We start from the raw sequence: 18,780 nt of genomic DNA, 5'->3' as shown, positions 1-18,780 counted from the left end.
ATAAAAATATTTTGCAGAACACGTAAAAGCATGTCAAATTATATATTAGTATGGACAGGCATATGTTTTTGGCAGAGGCCCATTAAATGGTATGTGCCACCAACTTGTGATTTTTAGTAGTAAAACTCAGGTGATTCCAATGTTGCAAAAGGACATAATGGGAACCATTTGCAGCCTGCTAGTTGCCTATCTTAATATTAAAAAAGCAGTAAGCATATTTATGTACGTGTATAAGTTTGTGTACACATACAACACACTGTATAATTTCACATCTATTACTAGTAAGCTGTATTTAACAAGCATTACACCCAGTAATGAAATTTGACAAACTTATGGTGTGAGGGAAGAAATAGTCTCAAACAAGTTTTGCTGCATTGCTATACAATTACAGTATGCAAATTAAGTGGAATCATATCATATGCCAACAGATGAGTCATGTCTGGTATATTAATACTCCAAGGAAAGTAACTGCATATAACTGGATTTATCATGGAGAAGCTTTTCTTGTGGACCCCAATTTAAAGGGCTGAGGAGTAGGGACGAGAATTAAGTCCAATAAATTTACTTTCACTACCAGCATCTTAATCACTATTATCAGATAAATTGGCAAACATAGATAAATGTTGGAAATCTTGCTCATTTTTTGCACCAAGAACATAACATGCCACTAAAGAACATACTACACTATATGTGCTCTCAAAATACACAAGCAAGAACCATACAGAGCAGTTCAGATTTTTGAATATTTCAGTAAAATGCCACCAAAAGGTTGGGGCAGAACAAAGAGAGAAGGAAGAAAAATCATCTCCCTTATGGGGATTGGAGTGTCACTGTTACCAATTCCAACTTTCCATTGTCTAACTTGAGGAATTTAGATTACCTAGACAAATCTAACAAAAACTTACAACAATCATAGATGCTTACATTTATGATGAGTCTAAGTCAGCATTTCTAAAAACTACTAATTTGGGGAAAGACTGGGTTTGTCGTGAAACCCTTATTTATTTTTGCCAGAACAAATTTTCAGTCACCATTTACCAGTTGAAGGCAAATGGTGGCTTGGAAGTTACAGCAATGCAGAATACATCAGAAAAAGAATTGAATAACATGTTTATTTATCAAGCAGTGATGTCTAACTTTTCAATTGTTGGATTCTCTTTCTTACATGTGGGTACAGCACAGTATTTCCCCCCCTACAAAACTCTTGGGCAGAACAGACAGCTGCTACTACTGAATATCCCAGATCAAAGCAAGGAACATTTTTTGAGCTCTGTCAATAATGAGTCAAAAAGCACCCTGTCCAGAGGAGAATAGATCAGAGCTGCTCCTGGCCAATCCATGCTACCCTGCACATCTAGTTATCCCTGGGGCAGAGATAAACCCCCCAGCTTTTATCCAAAACTGGATAGAACGCAATTCCAGCAACTGTGGTCATTTTTTATTTTATTTTGTGGGCTAAGAAAGGAAGCAAGCTTTGCAGAAATATACGTATGTACAGTGTGTGATAAAGTAAGACACATAATATGAATAGGTGTGCATAAGTTGTATCTCTCTATGTGTGTGTACTCTCCATCCCAACCATATCAATAGTATTTTTTTCCAAAACAAAAGGCAACATAATCCTTGTATCTTTCCTTTTTATATATTTTTGTCTTTTTTTAAAAAAATGGGGCTGCATTTGTTATCCTTTCCTAATAAGTTTCCAGAGACACAAGGAGCCTCATAAAACTTTTTCAGACTAACAAAATGTATTGTTGCCGTCCTCACTCTCCCCCCCTCCCCACACCTGATCCCAGTTCAAATCCTACATCAGTCTAGTCATTCCATTGCATTGATGAAATTAGCTATGGCTACGAAAGCATAAGCCTTTTAATACAGTTTGTTAGTTTGAAAAGGGAGGCATGGCATGCAAGGGCGATTTTATGACAACTGACAAGTGATGACCAGACCCAGCCACTAGAGTCTAGACTGAAACAATTTCAAATTGCAGTGTGTCGGCCATTACGGAGAGTCCTAGACCTACAACAGTTCATTTACAGACTATTCCAAGTTACAAAGGCACTTTACAAATGGTCACATTTTTCACAGTAACGACTTTTGCAGCATCCCCATGATCATTTGATCAAAATTCAGATACTTGGCAACTGGCTCATATTTATGACGTGTGATCCCAATGTCGTGGGATCACCTTTTGCAACCTTCTGACAAGCAAAGACAATGGGAAAGCAAGATTCACTTAACCATGTTACTTATCAAATGCAGTGACTCAGTTAAAAACTGTGGCAAGAAAGATTGTAAAATGGGGCAAAATTTAATTAACGAATGTCTGACTTAACAACAAAAATGTTGGGCTCAATTGTGGTCTTAAGTCAAGGACTACCTGTTCCAGCGGGCAAAGTATTCACATTTATGATGCAGGTACATTCATTAGCTCTGTATCAAATTCAAATTCAATAAAGTGAGCCAGAGAATTAAAGTTACAACTAGGGTTGAGGAGACCCAGATTCAAATCATCCTGCCACATGACAAATCTCTAGGTGACTTTGGATCAAGATGGGATATAAATCTAAACAAATAAATGAGAGTCTAGTGCTATTAAAAAACAAAGAATGAATGGGGTTATTTAGATACCTTGATACTTTTAATGTAAATGCAATGTAAGTAAGTAAAGATGGTTTAATTCATATTTTTTTCTTTATGCCGATTTAAAAAAAACATGTTGTATCTTGCACTGAAAGCATCTAAACCATTCAGCAAGTTCTGACCAGTTCTGGAGAACCGGTAGCGGACATTTTGAGTAGTTCAGAGAACCAGCAAATACCACCTCTGACTGGAGATTTTACAGTATCCTTCCCCTGCCACGCCCACCAAGCCATGCCCACAAAACCGGTAGTAAAAAAAATTGAATCCCACCACTGATCTAAACTGATATTAAGCTAGAATCATTCTTCCTTGCTTCTAATATTCCTATGATTTAGAACCACCCTTGTTTATTCAATGGAAATCTCTGCACAATTCTGCTAAAGGTGTTGCCTGAATGGGAACTAAAACACACAACTCTTCTATTACAATCTTTTTTTCCTGGACAGATCACCTCCTTGAGAAGCCATGTTGTATGTGCATGGCTGAATTAAAGCAAAGTTTGCTAATGAAGTACATTATCCAAAATGGAGAATCACATTGCTGATACTTTGTCTGTCATACTACTTTCATTGAAAAGTGAGTTATTTTTGTTTAGATTTCTACCCCATTTTCTTCAAGTTACTTGAGACAACATACTTTAAATTCTCTTTAGTTTTTGCAAACAACCCTGTAAGATAGGTTGCAAGATCATTCCTCACCCCAAGTCACCTAGTGAACTTACTTGGTTAAGGATAGACCTTACCAGCTATCTCCACAATCCTAATACAGGCCCTAAGCATTTAAATCAAGAGAGCTGTAGACATAAATAAATAAATGGGCCCTGTAATAAATAGTTGTAGTGCATTCTTTTTCACAGTAAAAAAGATTTCCTACTAAGTTGACTGAGCTAGCGAGCTTACAATAAAAGAATGGTCATGGATGAAGCTTCATTTTTGCCCCACCCCTCTCCTGGTACACCACAGTGCTAACCTGAAGAAAGCTGCAGCAGCAGCAGCAGCAGATGAAGGATATCAGCCCTAAAGGCCATCGTTTTCTTTGGATCTTCAGGGCTGCCATGTTTAGTGCCTAGGCCCCTGCTGTGAGAAACTGGGAGGGGGGGGTTGCACAAAGTGGGTAGAGATAGATAGTCACAACATTCCTTTCTCCGAGAATCAAGGACATTCAGCCTGCACCTGGAGAGCCATGACTGGGAGGCATCTCCAGCTGGGACTGTGGACAGATTGGACCATGTGATGGACATGTGGGTGCAGGGGAAGGGACTTTGACTTTCCTTTGGGTAGGGAAAACCCGGGGGACTTTCAGATTAGGGTTTATCTTGGGAAAGACCCAACACCCTCAGAATACATTAGAAATACCAGGTGTTTACTTGTTCAATTTGTATGTCTTTTATTGAAGGTAAGGATAGTAATATCTTGGTAGTGGGGGGGATAGGTATGGCTTTTATCAGTTCCATTTTTCAGGATTAAACATGGTTTTCCTTCCTGAATGATAGAATCTCTTAACCAGTTGAACATCTTCGGTTCTAAGCCTGCTTTTGGGATGGAAGACTTTTGCCATGCATGGCACAGGAGATTGGTGCCAGTTCCCAGTTTCAGCTTGTTAGATTAATTCCAAAGATACCTTAAAGTTGCAAGCACTCTTATCATACTTTAAAGTAAATCCAAAGTTTTTCTTCATCACTTTCTGGAAAAGGTGGAAAAATAACAACACACTTGTTCAATAATTTGTATGCCATAAGTTAATGAACCAGAGTGCAACACTTACAAAGAAATCACAAATAAAACCTTTGTATACAGGTAGTCCACAACTTATAACCCACACTTGAGCCCCAAATTTCTCTTGCTAAGTGAGACATTTGTTAAGTAAATTTTACTATCTTTCTTGGCACTGTTGTTAACTGAGTCGCTGCATTTGATAAGTAACACTGTTGTTAAGTGAATCTGGCTTTCCCATTGACTCTGCTTTTGGGAAGGTCACAAAAGGTGATTGCATGACTCTGGGACACTGCAAACTTTATAAATATATGTCAAGTGTCAAACATCCAAATGTTGATTATATGATCATGGAGATACTGCAAGAACCGTAAGTGTGAAAAACGGTCATAAATCACTATTTTCAGTGCTGTTATAACTTTGAATGGTCACTAAGTGAACTGCTATACATTGAGGACTACCTGTATATAATGGATCTTTCAATAGCAGAAAGAGCACCGTAATGTTGTTGTTCAGTTGCTAAGTCTCTGTGACCCTACGGAGCACATCATGCCAGGATAGCCTGCCCTCCACCATCTCCACGAGTTTGCCCAAATTCATGTTCACTGTGTCAATGACACTATCTAGCCACTTCACGGTCTTCTCCTTCTCTTTTTGCGTTCAATCTTTCCCAACATCAGGATCATTTTTCAATGAGAGCACCAGAATAGGGACCAATTAAGCAGCAATTAAAGTTAAAAAGCCCTTATTGTACATTTTAGGAAAAATGTTCCTCAGTTAAAATAATCCAAACTGTTACTGTAATTTACATTCGCAAAAGAAATGTGAACGTGAAAGAAGCTTATAAGTAAACCCTGTTAACAGCAGATAATAATTAATATAAGTTGTCGAAACTTCATTTCATTAGTTGGACATTTTTTAGATGCATGAATCAGAAAGCCAGACAATTGATTGGAAAAATGCTTTATTAAATCAAAGCAGACCTAGAGCAATAATATTTTACATTTTCATGCAGTTAACCCAGTGTAACCCAATCTAATGCTTTTCAGATATGTTGGACACCAACTTCCCTAATTCCCAGCATTACTGAAACATTGTGGGATTTGAAGATCTATACAGATAAGAGTCACCAAATTTCAGAAGGCTGAGTTAACCAAATGAATCAGGCAACAGTTTAGACTTGAACTGAGCCATAGTCTACTGACAGCACAGCAAAACCTTTCCAACATATTACAAATGATTGATCATATTAATACAAATCCCCATGAAGAGTATTCATACTTGAAGAACACCACTCCAAGTCCACACGTTCTTCTATGTAAAAATACATAGAAAGCAGACATAGAAAGACTGGTGTTCCAAATCCATTTTTTTTCTTTATGTGTAAGAATATAAGCCAATCATTGCTGCAAAAGCGAAGACGCATATAGCAAAACCCAAAGGAACTGATACCTCCAAGAACAGAACTGGTGGGCCACAGCTAAGAACATAATTGGAAACATTTGTGCAACTCTAGACTGGTATTTACCACATGGCACTCCACCATGAGGAAGAACAAGAGGCAGACCCAAAAGAAGATAGAGACAACATCAAAGACACAATACAACATCAATTAACAATGGTTTAAGTTGCCAGAAGAGCAAGAGCCGAAACTCTGCATCTTGCTCAACACCAGAAGTGGTAAAAGAGGAAGTGAAGAAGGCTCTACCACTGTTTAAGATATATAGCATCTATGTTGTCTGTAAAACAATACAAAGATTTTTAACACATACTAGAAAATCAGAGGGTGTTAAATTTTATCCGCTGCTGTATTTTTCTCTGTGCTGAAATGACTGAGATCACTAAATTACAGGGGTGTGCAAAACATTTTGTTTTGAACCATTTCAAGTGCAAACCTTCCCAAACCCCTTGCCTCTCCAACAGGTTGTTTTCAGCTTTTTAGAAATGTTTTGAGCATGAAACAGAGTGTAGATATGTAAATGCCAAGAGCTACACATATCAGTGTGTTATGAACATCTCTTACAAACATTTAACTACAGTTACTTCCTCAGACTGAGCAAGGGACTTATCACTTACAGGTGAAAACTCTCAGTAATCTTTTCTGCTTGATCAGACCAGGGCAAAGCCAACTCAGCTTTACAGGTAGACAGTGCAGCTACTTGGGACAGCAACAAGCAAGGTCAGAATAAAAATCTCAAAAATAAGAAGTGTCCCCAATCCTTTGTATCATCAGTATCTTTTATTTTATTGATCAATTTATTGATCTGTTGGTTGATCATAATTGTTCAACCAATTATGGTCCAGAGTTTTCCTATCTGCTGTAGCAAATGCTCATACAACTCATTCATTACAATTTCATTATACAATATGTATAATGAATGTAATTTTTTGTTCCATGACAGGCTATATCATCATTTGTTACTGAAACAAAATTAGAGAGAAGTCCTGTTTCTTATTTATATTTCCCATCAATGTTCAATTACAAACCTGTCAATAAGGTACTCAAATTAATAATTCAAAGCACAGCATTTTTTCACTAAAGTATATGTAATACATTACAAGAACCAATCTAACGTAGAAGGTAGCATCCTCATTAAAAAGAGGAAAACTTGGCTTCATCTATAATCTATGTAAGTGTAATAATAGATGCAGTAATGAAAAGATGAAGCTGACATCTGTGAAATATGTGCCAAAAAAATTTGACCTGCAACCTTTTGGAAGGAAACATAAAAACATGCATAGTATAGCCAAGTCTTACTCACTTGGAATTGCCACAGGCTAATAAATATGAGGAAAAAACACTCTCTCCAAAGCATGTAATTTTAATACAGTTGGGTGAGAATGGTTTGTTTCAAAAGCAGCTTTTTTTTCTTTCTGCTGTCTGGTACACACAATATTTACAGTATATAAAAAGCCAAGACAGTTGCCTATTATGGGCTTCCTTCTTGTTTTAACAGGATACAAATAACCAAGATCATGTTAAGGGATGTAGTTCTCAATTGATCTTTTCAAAGGAGCCTCAGGGTAAATTGTTCTATTATTTATTTGAAAGAATTAACTCCTGGAGGTGCAACAAGACAAGACTAAATGACCAACGTTTTCATTATTCAGATCTCAATTTTGGCCACCAAAAAATACACATTGTAGTAGATTAACTAGAATATATACATCAAATCTCCTGTCTCTTACATCAACTTATTTCTACATTTTATTATATTTTAGGAATATTTAACCAGATCAAACCCACTGAGAAAATATCGGTCCCTTATACACTCCACTCTTCCTAGTTTCATAAGAAACATAAATAATATCTAAAGTTCTACTGCTCAGTTTAAATGTTATTTATGCTCCTCATGAGACTAATCCATAAAATTTAATCCAGGACACTAATAACATATCATTAGCAACAAGTAAATAACTGAGTGCTTCTTAATAATCTTGCAATTCACACACTCATAAAATCTTTTTTTTCCACTCATAATTTGCTAAAGGACAGAAAAAAATGACCGAGTGCTATAGCTCCCTCTCAGAAAGAGATGATAGAAAGATCATATTTAATTACTGCACATTTCTATTTGAAGCAGAATTTAATCTGGAATAATATATAACTATTTATTTACAGTCCCAAGTAAAAAAAAGATATAAAAAAGAATTTAAAAAGTACCTTAAAATAATTAGCATGATCAAGTGTGAAATAAATCACATAAAATATGTTGCTAAGAAAATTAGGCAGATGAAAAAGTTATAAAATAAAAATTTTCAGTTGTATAAACCAGAACAGATGAATATCTAACATTTCAAACAACAATGAAGCTATTTGGTAAATAAATGTCAATAGCCAAGGAAAATGTATATTTTATTTTTTAAGCATTTAAAGTGTTGCAAGCATCCAAAAACATAAAACTCATTTTGAAAAGTCTCAAAAAGTAAAGGCAAGGGAGGTGGAACAGTAATAAAGAACATTTTATGTGTGTTTTTTCAATCATTCAGTCCACCAAATATATTTTTGGAATACTTGAATACCTTGAAAAATCTTTTGCTTGGAACTAATCTGTAGCCATGTATGCATTACAAAAGAACTTCTCACCCAACTTCCAACAAGTTTAAGTTTTTCTATCATGTTCAACTAAACATGATTACACTCATTAGCAATTTAGGTATCAGATATGGAATCCTAATTCATTGCTGCCACATAGCTTGAGAAAGTGGGAGGGGGGTGATATTAATCGGAATGGATGTTCCCTGGAACGCTGATATTAGGAGTAATTCAGACTAACAATCACATTCAGGTGTATATTAGTATGAAGAACCAATCTGCCCTCTGTTCTTTGTATACAAACCAACCTCATAGACTGAACAAGATTAATTAATCTATTATGCAAAACACTTTAAAATACAACTTACTGCTTGTCAGGTGACTTGGTGAGGTATGTTGCCCATTGGGTGTGCTTGAAGTAAGGTCAATCGCCACATTGGAGTGTTCCCTTTCAGGTGAAAGGTCATGGTCACCTATTATATTTTTAAAAAGTGTCAGTTTTTATTTAGAAAAACTGTTATTTGCACCCAGGACAAAACTGTTTCTGGTAATTCTGCTCCCAAGTTATTAGATTCTTCCATTCATTAAAGGCTAGGGTATAGGTTACAACTGCTTACAAGGTATGGCAAAAAGGTCTGTTTATTGGCTTGCTCAACATTAACAACACTGGTTTAATATTATGGTCTTGGGACAAGGCCAAAGAAATGTCCACACCCCTTCAATTTCACACTCAGTTCCTTTGCATACAGTGTATGGTTTATTTAAAAAAGAAAAAAGAAACACAAAGAGGGAAAGATTATGTTCCATATAGGCTGCCTACCACCTGCCTTTCAAGACATCTATACAGTGTCACTGACATGACCAAATTAACAAAAAATAAAATATGATAATAAAAAATGATCTTCATCGCCCAATAAGGCAAAAGCCCAAACAATGACAGGAAAATTAAGCTGATACTTACAGGGCAGGTATCCATCAGTAGCCTCCACTTCCATAATCAAAGTGCAGTGCTATAAAATAAAAAATAGACAGTCAAAGATGCCCTCACTCTGCCAACTCTTGAAAGATCTAGGTTTCTTAGTGAACTCTCCTTTTTGTCATAGCAGAAGGCTTTCTGCCTGGAATCTTTCTGAAAGTACCCAGTAATCAGAATAGGTTAATTTACTTTTTTCCAAAAATGAACCTTGTGGAGGTGGTGAGGGGGAATCACACACTAAAATAATTACTAACCAGATTCTAAATAAATCTTATTTAGGTCAGGAATGTGTTAACTGATTTAACAATCAACAGCTACTTCTACACAAAGGCAGGAGCGTATTTGTTAATAAATCCAACAGGGAATCTGAGTATCTCCAGTAAGAATTTTTGGACTGGTTTTTAAGTACTGTCAAATGTCAGTGCTACAAAGTTTCTTACCATTATGGTGTGAACAAAAAAATGCTGAACAAAAAATGGGAAATGTATGCTTCCATGACACTGATATAACATTTTTGCACAGGAACCAGTTTATTCTAGCTTAAGTTTTTAACCCTGGAGCAATTTTTAAAGTAGTTCCAGATTGCATGCATTACTGCAGTCTCAAAAGTTTTTTTGAAGCACTTTGCTAGCAAGGAGCACGCTATTACTTTTTATAAATCAAATAACCATATTAGATGACACTCAGTCATCTACTATATGAATAAAAATGAAATAAAATAAGGTAAATAATCAACATATTAAAGTGAAATTTAAAAGGAAAAAACCATGGCCGGCAAAAAATTGCATTTTCCCTCCTAGTTTCCCGGCTCCCTTTTGCCTTTAGTTTCAAAACTCTTATTACATCAAGCAGTTAAATTATTCACAATGAACCATTTCTGTATTGATTGCTAAGTATATTTAGCTCCAGCTCCTGGAATTTCTCCATTACTTACTGGAAAACAGGCAGCTCCATTTCTTGTCTCCTAAACCACTTCCCTTTACCTCATCCCCCTCCTTAAGAAAGACTTCTCTGCTGCGTTCCTTTCTCTTTGGCATACAACATATCAAATTCCCAAGATACTCAGTATAATGCTTAGATTTCATCGGGCAACGCTGCCATCGTGTTGATGTTTACATGGCTTTAAGAATAATACTTGAGATCTAAATGTTTTAGCATAAGAGCAATCCCCTCATGCCTTTCCAAAATTACCTTATCTTCCACCTTCAGCAGGTAACATACACGGTAACAAGGGGGGAAAGTTCCTAAAGCCCACGGGGGGAGGAGAGAAATACTATCCCAGCCAATGAGGTGGATAGCAAGGTAAAGGGGGGGAGAGAGAGAAAGAAAAGTTCTATGGTTAAAAAAAAAAGTTTGTTCACCATTTCCAAATTCTGATGGCAGCTTCTACCCCTCCTCCCAACCAAAAACGAAGAGAAAGACGGAATTACAACACTCTGGAACTACAGCGAGATGGGGGCGCCTTTTGAAATAAGTCAGATCCCTCTCTTTTTCCCCCCCCTCATTTCCCCCCTCCCTCCTCCAGGGTTCAAGGGAAGATGGAGAAAACTTACAGGTAGACCATTCAGAGCAAGCGGATCGGAAGGGAAACAAAGCAAAAATGAAGAAGGAATCTTCTTCTCTCTCCTCCCACCCCCCTTCAGGATGGGCTTGTTGGGAATGGCACGTACTTTCAGGAAAGATGAAGAACAAAAAAAGGGAGAGAGAGGTCAGCCAAAGCTACAGCAGTGCGATTAACCAGATGAGAGAAAACTTGATCCACCGGTTCCTTAAGAACCGAGAGGGAAGGGGGGAAAATCTTGGAGGAAAGAAGAAAAAGAAGGGGGGGAGCTGAAAGGAGTAGTAGATCACGGACTTGAAGAAGAAGAAGAAGAAGAAAAAGAATCCAGAAACCCAGGCCACTATTTTTGGCCCTAGCCAAAATAAAACGAGCTCCTAATTTTACCGGCGTCTGTTTCTTTCCGCGCGCTGTCAATTAATTTAAACACTGCATTTTTGAAACAGAACGCGTGGCGTGGCGTGCCACGAAATATTGTGTTATCATTCGAGGAGATTTCGTCGGGGGGATCCTCGCGCATCGTGGACGGAAGACTCTTAACTGCAACTGACAAGCCCAGTTCAGTTAAGAAAACAAAAGCCCACCGTATTAAAAAAAAAAAAAAAAAGTGGGGACGAATTAATCGATTAGCCTCCTAGAAATCAGAATTCTGTTGTTGTTCTTTTCGGCATTCTTTAATCCGCATTCACCGAAATGGCTCGGCCAACATGAAATGGTCGTTTTCCAAACAGAACTGCAAATCTAGCCTTTTCGCCTCCTTATGTTATTCTAAAGCTTTATTTGGGGATTAAAAAGCAACAAGTCCTGTTGACCCCGAGGTTAGAGATGCTCCATAATTGCGTGGTACTCAGTGACAGACCTTGTCCGCCTCCCTGCCCTTCTCAGCCACACACACACCCCTATTCAGCAACGCATCCCGACGACGCTGAAGACAGAGCCCGGCAGGCAGCCTTTCCAGAGAGAAATCTTCTCCTTTCCATCCGCCACCAGCCGAGCCGAAGAAATAGCCCAACAAAGATTTACCTTAGCAATGCGCGTAGGGAAACAATTCCACCATCCTCCCGGTTTGTTTGTTTTGTTAATGAGTCTTTTCCTTTCTCGGTTTCTTTCCTAGGCTTAGCGATCGTGTGTTTGCGCCCCGCAGTTGGTTATGGAAACTAAGGCAGTGGATCTGTAGCTAAGGGTAATCCTGTTTTTTACTTCCTCCATCTTCAGAGAGCAGGGTTAGCCTGGGACAACTGGTCAAACCCCGAGAAACCGATCCGGCAACTCACACGCTCGCTCGCTCGTGCACTCACTCACTCACTCACACACACACACACAGAGGCATCACAGTTGTCTCACCCAGACACTCTGAGCTGGAGAGAGCGATCTGGGAAGCGCGTTGCCTGGCTTGGCAGCGCTGCTCAGCTGACTCGGCAATCGATTACAGGACAAGTCCCCGAACACGCCCGCAGCCTCTTTGCTCCCGAGCTCAGGCGGCTCTTCCCAGGCGGAGGCGCTGGGTGCCTGGGTAGACCCCGCTCCGCCACGGGAGCAGGGGGAACGAGTCCCATCGCGACCCCGGGACAGCTGCCGGCACGGCATAAACTTTCGGGAGAGGGAGGGGGCTTTTTACCGCTCCTTGCTGTAAAACTCTGCTGGTTGGGCACTGTAGTTCCAATGTTGCCTGTCTCAACATAATTGTAACACGGAAGCGAAATCGAATAAAAAGTGTGTGTGTATGAGAGAGAGGGGGGGAGAGAGATCGCACTGCAAAATAGTTTTAATATGGGCTTCAAACACACTAGGCTAACGTGATTGTGGTTCAGTACGTTCTGCTATCCTTGGCTGATCTCAAACATCTTAGCGTGATTGGATGCACCATGTGCAGAGATGGGAGACCCCAGGAATTCGCAAAGCTGTACGCTAAAAATTGGGAAGGTTTTTTTTTTTTTGCATATCTATAATGTATATCCCAGAAGGTGCCAAAATATTCCCATATAGCTGCCAAGAAAAATAGATGGATGTGCCATAGTAGCCCTCAGCTTGGAAGGAGATTTTATCATTTTTGTTATGTGAAACCCTGTAGCTACCCTCAGTTTATATTTTAGTGTTGCCAAATGCAAATATTGGGTTAATTTAGTAAAATAATAGTTAATACCTTCACCAGGGGAGGCTCATTCCAATTTCATTGTACACATGTTGTGCATTGACAATAAACATTTGATTTGATTTGATTTGATTTAATCCAAGGTTAAGCATATGGTCTTAAATCAGTTTTAGCCTTCAAACTTGAAATAAACCAAGATCTCTAATCCAAGTATAGTACAGTATTATAAGACGTCTCAGAGCCAGAGCTCTTCAGATACATGTGATCTTGTTCTGTCCCAAATTTCAAGTTTCCCCCATTTGGGAGTGAGGACTTTTGTGGCCAAATCAAGGAAGGGCATTTTCCATATATTCAGAAGGACCTTCCTGTTCAACTGTTTCTTGTGCTTGGTTGCTGAGAACTGAGATTATAACACAGATTCAAAGGCCTGACTCAGCCTTTTTGTAATCTTACCCATGCTTGAATTAATGTCTTCCTTGAAATTTTCTTAACAAGAGGTTTGCCATTATCTCCTTATAGAATGGATTTTCAACTTCCTAGTTTAATTTATACCTGGTGATTTCCAGGTGGTTTCCCATCCAAGGGCTAACAAGGTTTATTTCTGCTTAAATTGTTCAAGATTAGTAAAGTGCTGCCACCTGCTGTGTGCAATGCATGTCTACTCAAAAGTAAACTTCACTGACTGTTAAATTGATTTATAGGCTAAAATAGATTTTAAGTATATGAATAATAAATATTGATCCTTATGCCAAACATTTTAAAAGATAAGCAGATTGCTTCTCATATCACTAGCCCAATTTTTTTCAGGAAATGGCCAGTGGATTCCTCCTCACCACCACAGCCCAGCCCACCCCACCCCATTGATTTGTGTATAGCAGGGTTTAGTTTTCTTTATTGTCATTGCACCCCGTACAACGAAATCAAACACCATCTTTCAGTGCACATCATGACCATGAAAATAAACACAAACACGCATCCTTCACCCTTCACACATTGAACTGAAAACCTCCAACACTGCACTATAAAATAGAATTCAACAGAGCTACTGCCCTGGGGTAGAAGCTGTTTTTCAGCCTATATGTGCTTCTTTTTATTATTCTGTACCATCTGCCAGATAGTCATAGTTCAAAAAAAAGGATGCCCAGCATGAGATGGATCTTTGAGAATGTTTTGAACTTTCTTTAGGTGGTGGGAGCTATAAAGCTCTTCCAAAGAGGGGAAAGGGCAACCAATGATCTTTTGGGCAATGACGTTAACCCTCTGGAGCAGTGGCCCCCAACCTTTTTTGTGCCACGGCCCGGTACCGGCATCACAAAATGATCCGCGGCCCAGTATCGGCATCAGCACGCATGACAAGGCAAGGCGAGCCGAGCGACCGGCCAGCCAGCCGTCCCCTCTTCTCCCCGCCACCTTCAACTCCTCCTTTGTACCTTTGTCGATGGGCTTCGCTTCGGGACGGCTTCGGGATGGTCGCTCGGCTCGCCTTGCCTTGGGTGCTGAAAGAATCCTCGCACCTTAGTTTCGTTCGAAGCCCCCCCTTCGATGAAACTAAGGCGCGAGGACCCAAACGCCGCTTTCCAACTGGAAAAGCTCACCCAGAAGCACTTTCTCGTCAAACAAGATGGCGGCGCCCAGCAAACTGGCGGCCCGGTAGGAAATGTTCCACGGCCCGGTACCGGTCCGCGGCCCGGTGGTTGGGGACCCCTGCTCTGGAGTGCTTTCCTATCTGCCAAACCTTACAGAGGTGCAGTATGTTAAAATGCTCTCTATGGTGCAGCGGTAGAAGGTCACCAGCAGTTTCTCATTCAGTTTTTGTTTCCTGAGAAGTCTCAGGTGGTATAATCTCTGCTGGGCCCTTTTGACCAGGGCTGCAATGTGAGCACCCCAGGTCAGGTCCTCTTTTATGGTAACATCCAGAAACTTAAAACTAGAGGGTAAAGGGATTTTGTGAGTTTAAGACATTGTAGTTAGCTGAAAAGGCCCATCTGCAATTATTTTGTTTGCACAGGAGCTGGGCTTGACTTCCTTTCTCTTCCTAGCATATTATGGGCAATAGAAGAGAGTAAAGATGAATGCGCTGCCCAATTGTCCAAATGCTTGGAAGTGGAAGCTGCGCTGCATGGAGGGGCTTGTGGTGAATAAGGTTAAGGCAAAAATTGCACATCTAAAATACTTTCACAGGGATACATTAATATTCCATAACTGACCATTCATGAATAGATCTCCTTTAAATAATAAAATTGAATTCCAAACAACTCAGCCTCCTTTAATACCTATTACCTTTTTCTTATTTGTAGCAGAATAGAACTTAATTTTGGGATTCAACTGGTTACCATATTGGTTTCTGCCAATAATAAAGATAAAGATAAACAGAACTTTTTGGAGGCAAGAAAATTGATCACTCTTGTTTAATATCTCTCTTATTTCAATCCATCCCTGTCCTGTTCCACTGCTGCATTTACATGACATATAGACTAGTTATTTAAAGACCAGTCTTTGAAGCTTGAGATGAGAATGTGTCAGGCAGAATGCCTCACATTACTTGAACCTTAGCTCCCTATATAATTTGGCCTTAGAAAAGAGAGTTGCTTTGATTTATCAATATAATGAAAAGTGAAGCATGCAGTATTAATCATTAGCATCAGATTTAATTAATACAGAAGGAATAACTCTTAAATCTGGAGTTTTCCCAAGATTTAGTTGTACTTTAACTCTGGTAAATATTGGTTTTTATTCTTAATAACCTTTTATTGACAATTGAAATAAAAGGAGTTAACAGCAAATGTATAATAACTGTCAAAATAATGTGCAATTATTTTTGTAAATCATATTTCAAAATCTCCACCTATTTCTTTCTACTTGTTTATTAATATCTTTTTCAGTTGCACATGGATATAGGATACTTACTTAGCACCAGGAGTTCTATATTTCTCATATTTCTATCCTTTAAATAAATCATTATCAAAATAAAGGTTTACAGCGGTACCTTGACACTCAAGTGCTTTGAAACTCATTGAATTTGGTACTCAATACATTTTGACATTAAAATTTTGTCCTGGTACTCATTGTTTGCTTGGTACTCAATGCACAAGCTAGACTTGTCAGTGTTGGTTGCCTTGTGACTCACCGTATTATTCCTTATCATGCCTCCCTGAACCAACTGATGATGAGTACTGAAGTATTTATATGGGATAGTGGACACTGTGTCATGATCAAAGCTCGCTCTCTTTTGTATATGCATGTCAAATTACTGTACATGTAAAGTGAGCAAGCCTTTGATCACCATGCAAGACCTACCATTTTGCTGTTTGGAATACACACATACACACAAACAAACACACAAATGCACAAATAGAGACACACACAAAGAGCCTTCTTTAAGTGTGAAGAAAGTTAGCACCCACCCCTTTTAGAAGAATGAAATATTTTAGGAAATATTAAAAAGGCAGAATATTATATTTCCCTGGATGAGAAAATGAGAAACAGTTTTTTTAAAGGCAAAGAGCAGCTTCCTGCCCCCAACAGATACTTGATGCACATTAAGACTAGGCCAGCCTATCTACAAAACAAAAGTCCTCAGCTCCAGGGTGATGGGATTAAGACATGACCCTCCAGGACATAATAGGTTTATCTATCAGCAGAGCTCACAACATATCATAACCAAGCCCCTTCATTACATCACCCAGCAAGGTTCCACCAAACTTGATTCAGACAAACATGACTCCACATGGGAGTCTGACTGCAACTAATAAAATACATTCCTTGCCACAAGAACAGGAAATTCAAGTTCAAAGCCCAAGAGAGGGTATAAATAACACCCACTCTCCACTCCATGGGTTCAGCTTCCCCAGAACATCAAACCCATGTGGTCCTGTTCATCAATAAGCCATCTTTCCAATCAGCCTCCATTTTTCCAGTGTCTTTCTCTCCACTTGGAACTGAACCTAGATGGATATTTCTTTCAACAATTTGGCACCCCAGATGGGACTCCAAGCTAACCTGACCAACGGACCTGGCCTTGGGTAACCCTCCCTTGCTGGCAGGAACCCATTGAGTCTGTGGGTGGATTTTTCCCAGGCTTTGGCCATTTGGAACAAGGGTTTTAAAGGGGTTTTGAGTTTTGAGCTCAAAGGCTGCTTGGAAAGAAGGTGACTACCGTACCTCTAAATTTTAATTAATTGTATAGCCCAGAAAAGCATGAGAAATGTGTGTATGCCTGTGTGTGTGAGTGAGAGGACCCTTTTCTTCAACAGCTGGATCTCTCTCTGCAATCTTTTCAGCCACAAACAGGCTCACTGCTAGCCCCCTTGGGACATGACTGGTGAGTTCTGGAAAGCAAGGGGATTGATTCGGAGCACAGGAGCTTCTGTTAAAAAATGGAGAGAGTGCATGGGAAGGTGTTGAAAGGCAAGTGAGAGGACACTCTTGGGCAACCAGCAGGGGAGTCACTGAGCAAAGCCCTGTGTTTGGAGGGATCTGTACCTCTGGAAGCAAGCAGAGGTTCTCCTGGACTCCAGTGAGCCCAAAAACTGATGGCAGAGTAAAGCCAGTGGAAGGAGGTGCCCGTACTCACTGTTGGGAGCAGTGGAGTCCTTCCGGACCCCTTTTTGTCTGAAAACTGCCAGGCAGGGTGAGAGTCTCATAAAGAGACTCATTTTTCTCTGGGATTCAGTGGAGCTGAATTGAATCCCTGCATCAGAAAGGGAAACATGGGGTGCTCTAGTTCGAGGGTCAGGATAGGCTCCCCCGTGGAAGACTTGCTTGATTCCTGGGACAAAAACAGGCAGTTGCCTGTCCAGGTGGGCATGAAAAAGGGAAAAAAATGTTGTGTACGAAGTGGGCTTTGCTCAGGGATGAAACTGGAAAACAAATTTGGCTAAATAAAGGTACTTAAAAGAAAAGGGATATAAATAGGAATGTTGGGGGCTTTTTTTTTGGTTTGTTTGTTTCTCTCTCTTCCTCTCTGTCTTCCATGCGACCATGTGATATATTTGTTAAGATTTGTGCCTTCCCTAATTTAACTGAGATTTATGGTGGGAATGACCAGTGTGTGTAAACCTGAGAGTTCCATTTTCCTCTTTTTCTCCTTATTTGTGTGTGTGTGTGTGTGTGTGTGTGTGTGAGAGAGAGAGAGAGAGAGAGAGAGGGAGGGAGAGAGAGAGAGAGAGTGAGAGAGAGAGAGAGTCTCTGTGTGCCCTTGAGGTAATTGTAATTGTAAAATGTCTCCAATCCAAAAGTCAAAAAATTTAAATTGCTACAAAAAAGTTAAAGCACTGAAAAGAAAGAAAAAGCCTTCATTGTGTTTTTCTGGCCCACAAAACAGGGTGAAGAGAAATGTGTTCACTTTTTCATCCTTCCCTCTCTGTACCCTTAAGAACAGCCCAAGGTTATGAGGGAATGTTTTAAATTCATTTACAAAAAAAGTTTCATTCTTGCATTTACTGTATGTGTTTAAGTGATTTTATCTGTCCATTTTTTTTCCTGAAGCATGTGAATCCAGCTCCTTTTTTCATCTATGGTGTCCCCATTTTGTTTTAACTGGGTTGTCTGTTTAATAACTGTAGTACTGATGTTTTTTTCCCCTTGAACTCTGCCTGCAAGCTATCTACCAACCCCCTCCCAACTTACCTCCCCATCTCTTATCCTTCAACAATTTCCTGGAAGGATTACCCACAAAGGGTCTTGCTCTCATGTCTTTCAGCCCTGCACAGATGACTCTGCAACATGTGGAAACAGAGCACACTGATCCAGATGCTGCCTCCA

General features: G+C 39.4%; 1 protein-coding gene across 6 annotated transcripts in view; it reads right to left on the bottom strand.

The window, feature by feature from the left end:
* Positions 1-12,308, bottom strand: part of IKZF2 (IKAROS family zinc finger 2) — a 121,066-nt gene extending 108,758 nt beyond the window's left edge. The window contains exons 1-3 of one of the 6 annotated variants that reach the window (XM_026673160.2): positions 11,949-12,308; positions 9,353-9,401; positions 8,760-8,864 (exon numbers count right to left, since the gene is read on the bottom strand). In XM_026673160.2, the coding sequence (XP_026528945.1) occupies positions 8,760-8,864; positions 9,353-9,386 (139 nt within the window). In that variant the 5' untranslated portion in view covers positions 9,387-9,401; positions 11,949-12,308. Of the gene's footprint in view, positions 1-8,759; positions 8,865-9,352; positions 9,402-10,920; positions 10,999-11,948 lie in introns of those variants that run through there. The other 5 variants (XM_026673156.2, XM_026673159.2, XM_026673161.2 and 2 more) reach the window with 5 other exon arrangements.
* Between the last annotated feature and the right edge of the window lie 6,472 nt (positions 12,309-18,780).

This window comes from Notechis scutatus, chromosome 1, assembly GCF_049901735.1.
Source record: "Notechis scutatus isolate UNSWTSFEM ecotype Mainland chromosome 1, rNotScu1.2, whole genome shotgun sequence".
NCBI lineage: Eukaryota > Metazoa > Chordata > Lepidosauria > Squamata > Elapidae > Notechis > Notechis scutatus.
Note: the sequence above shows the minus strand (reverse complement) of the source record. Positions and strands in the feature narration are given on the sequence as shown.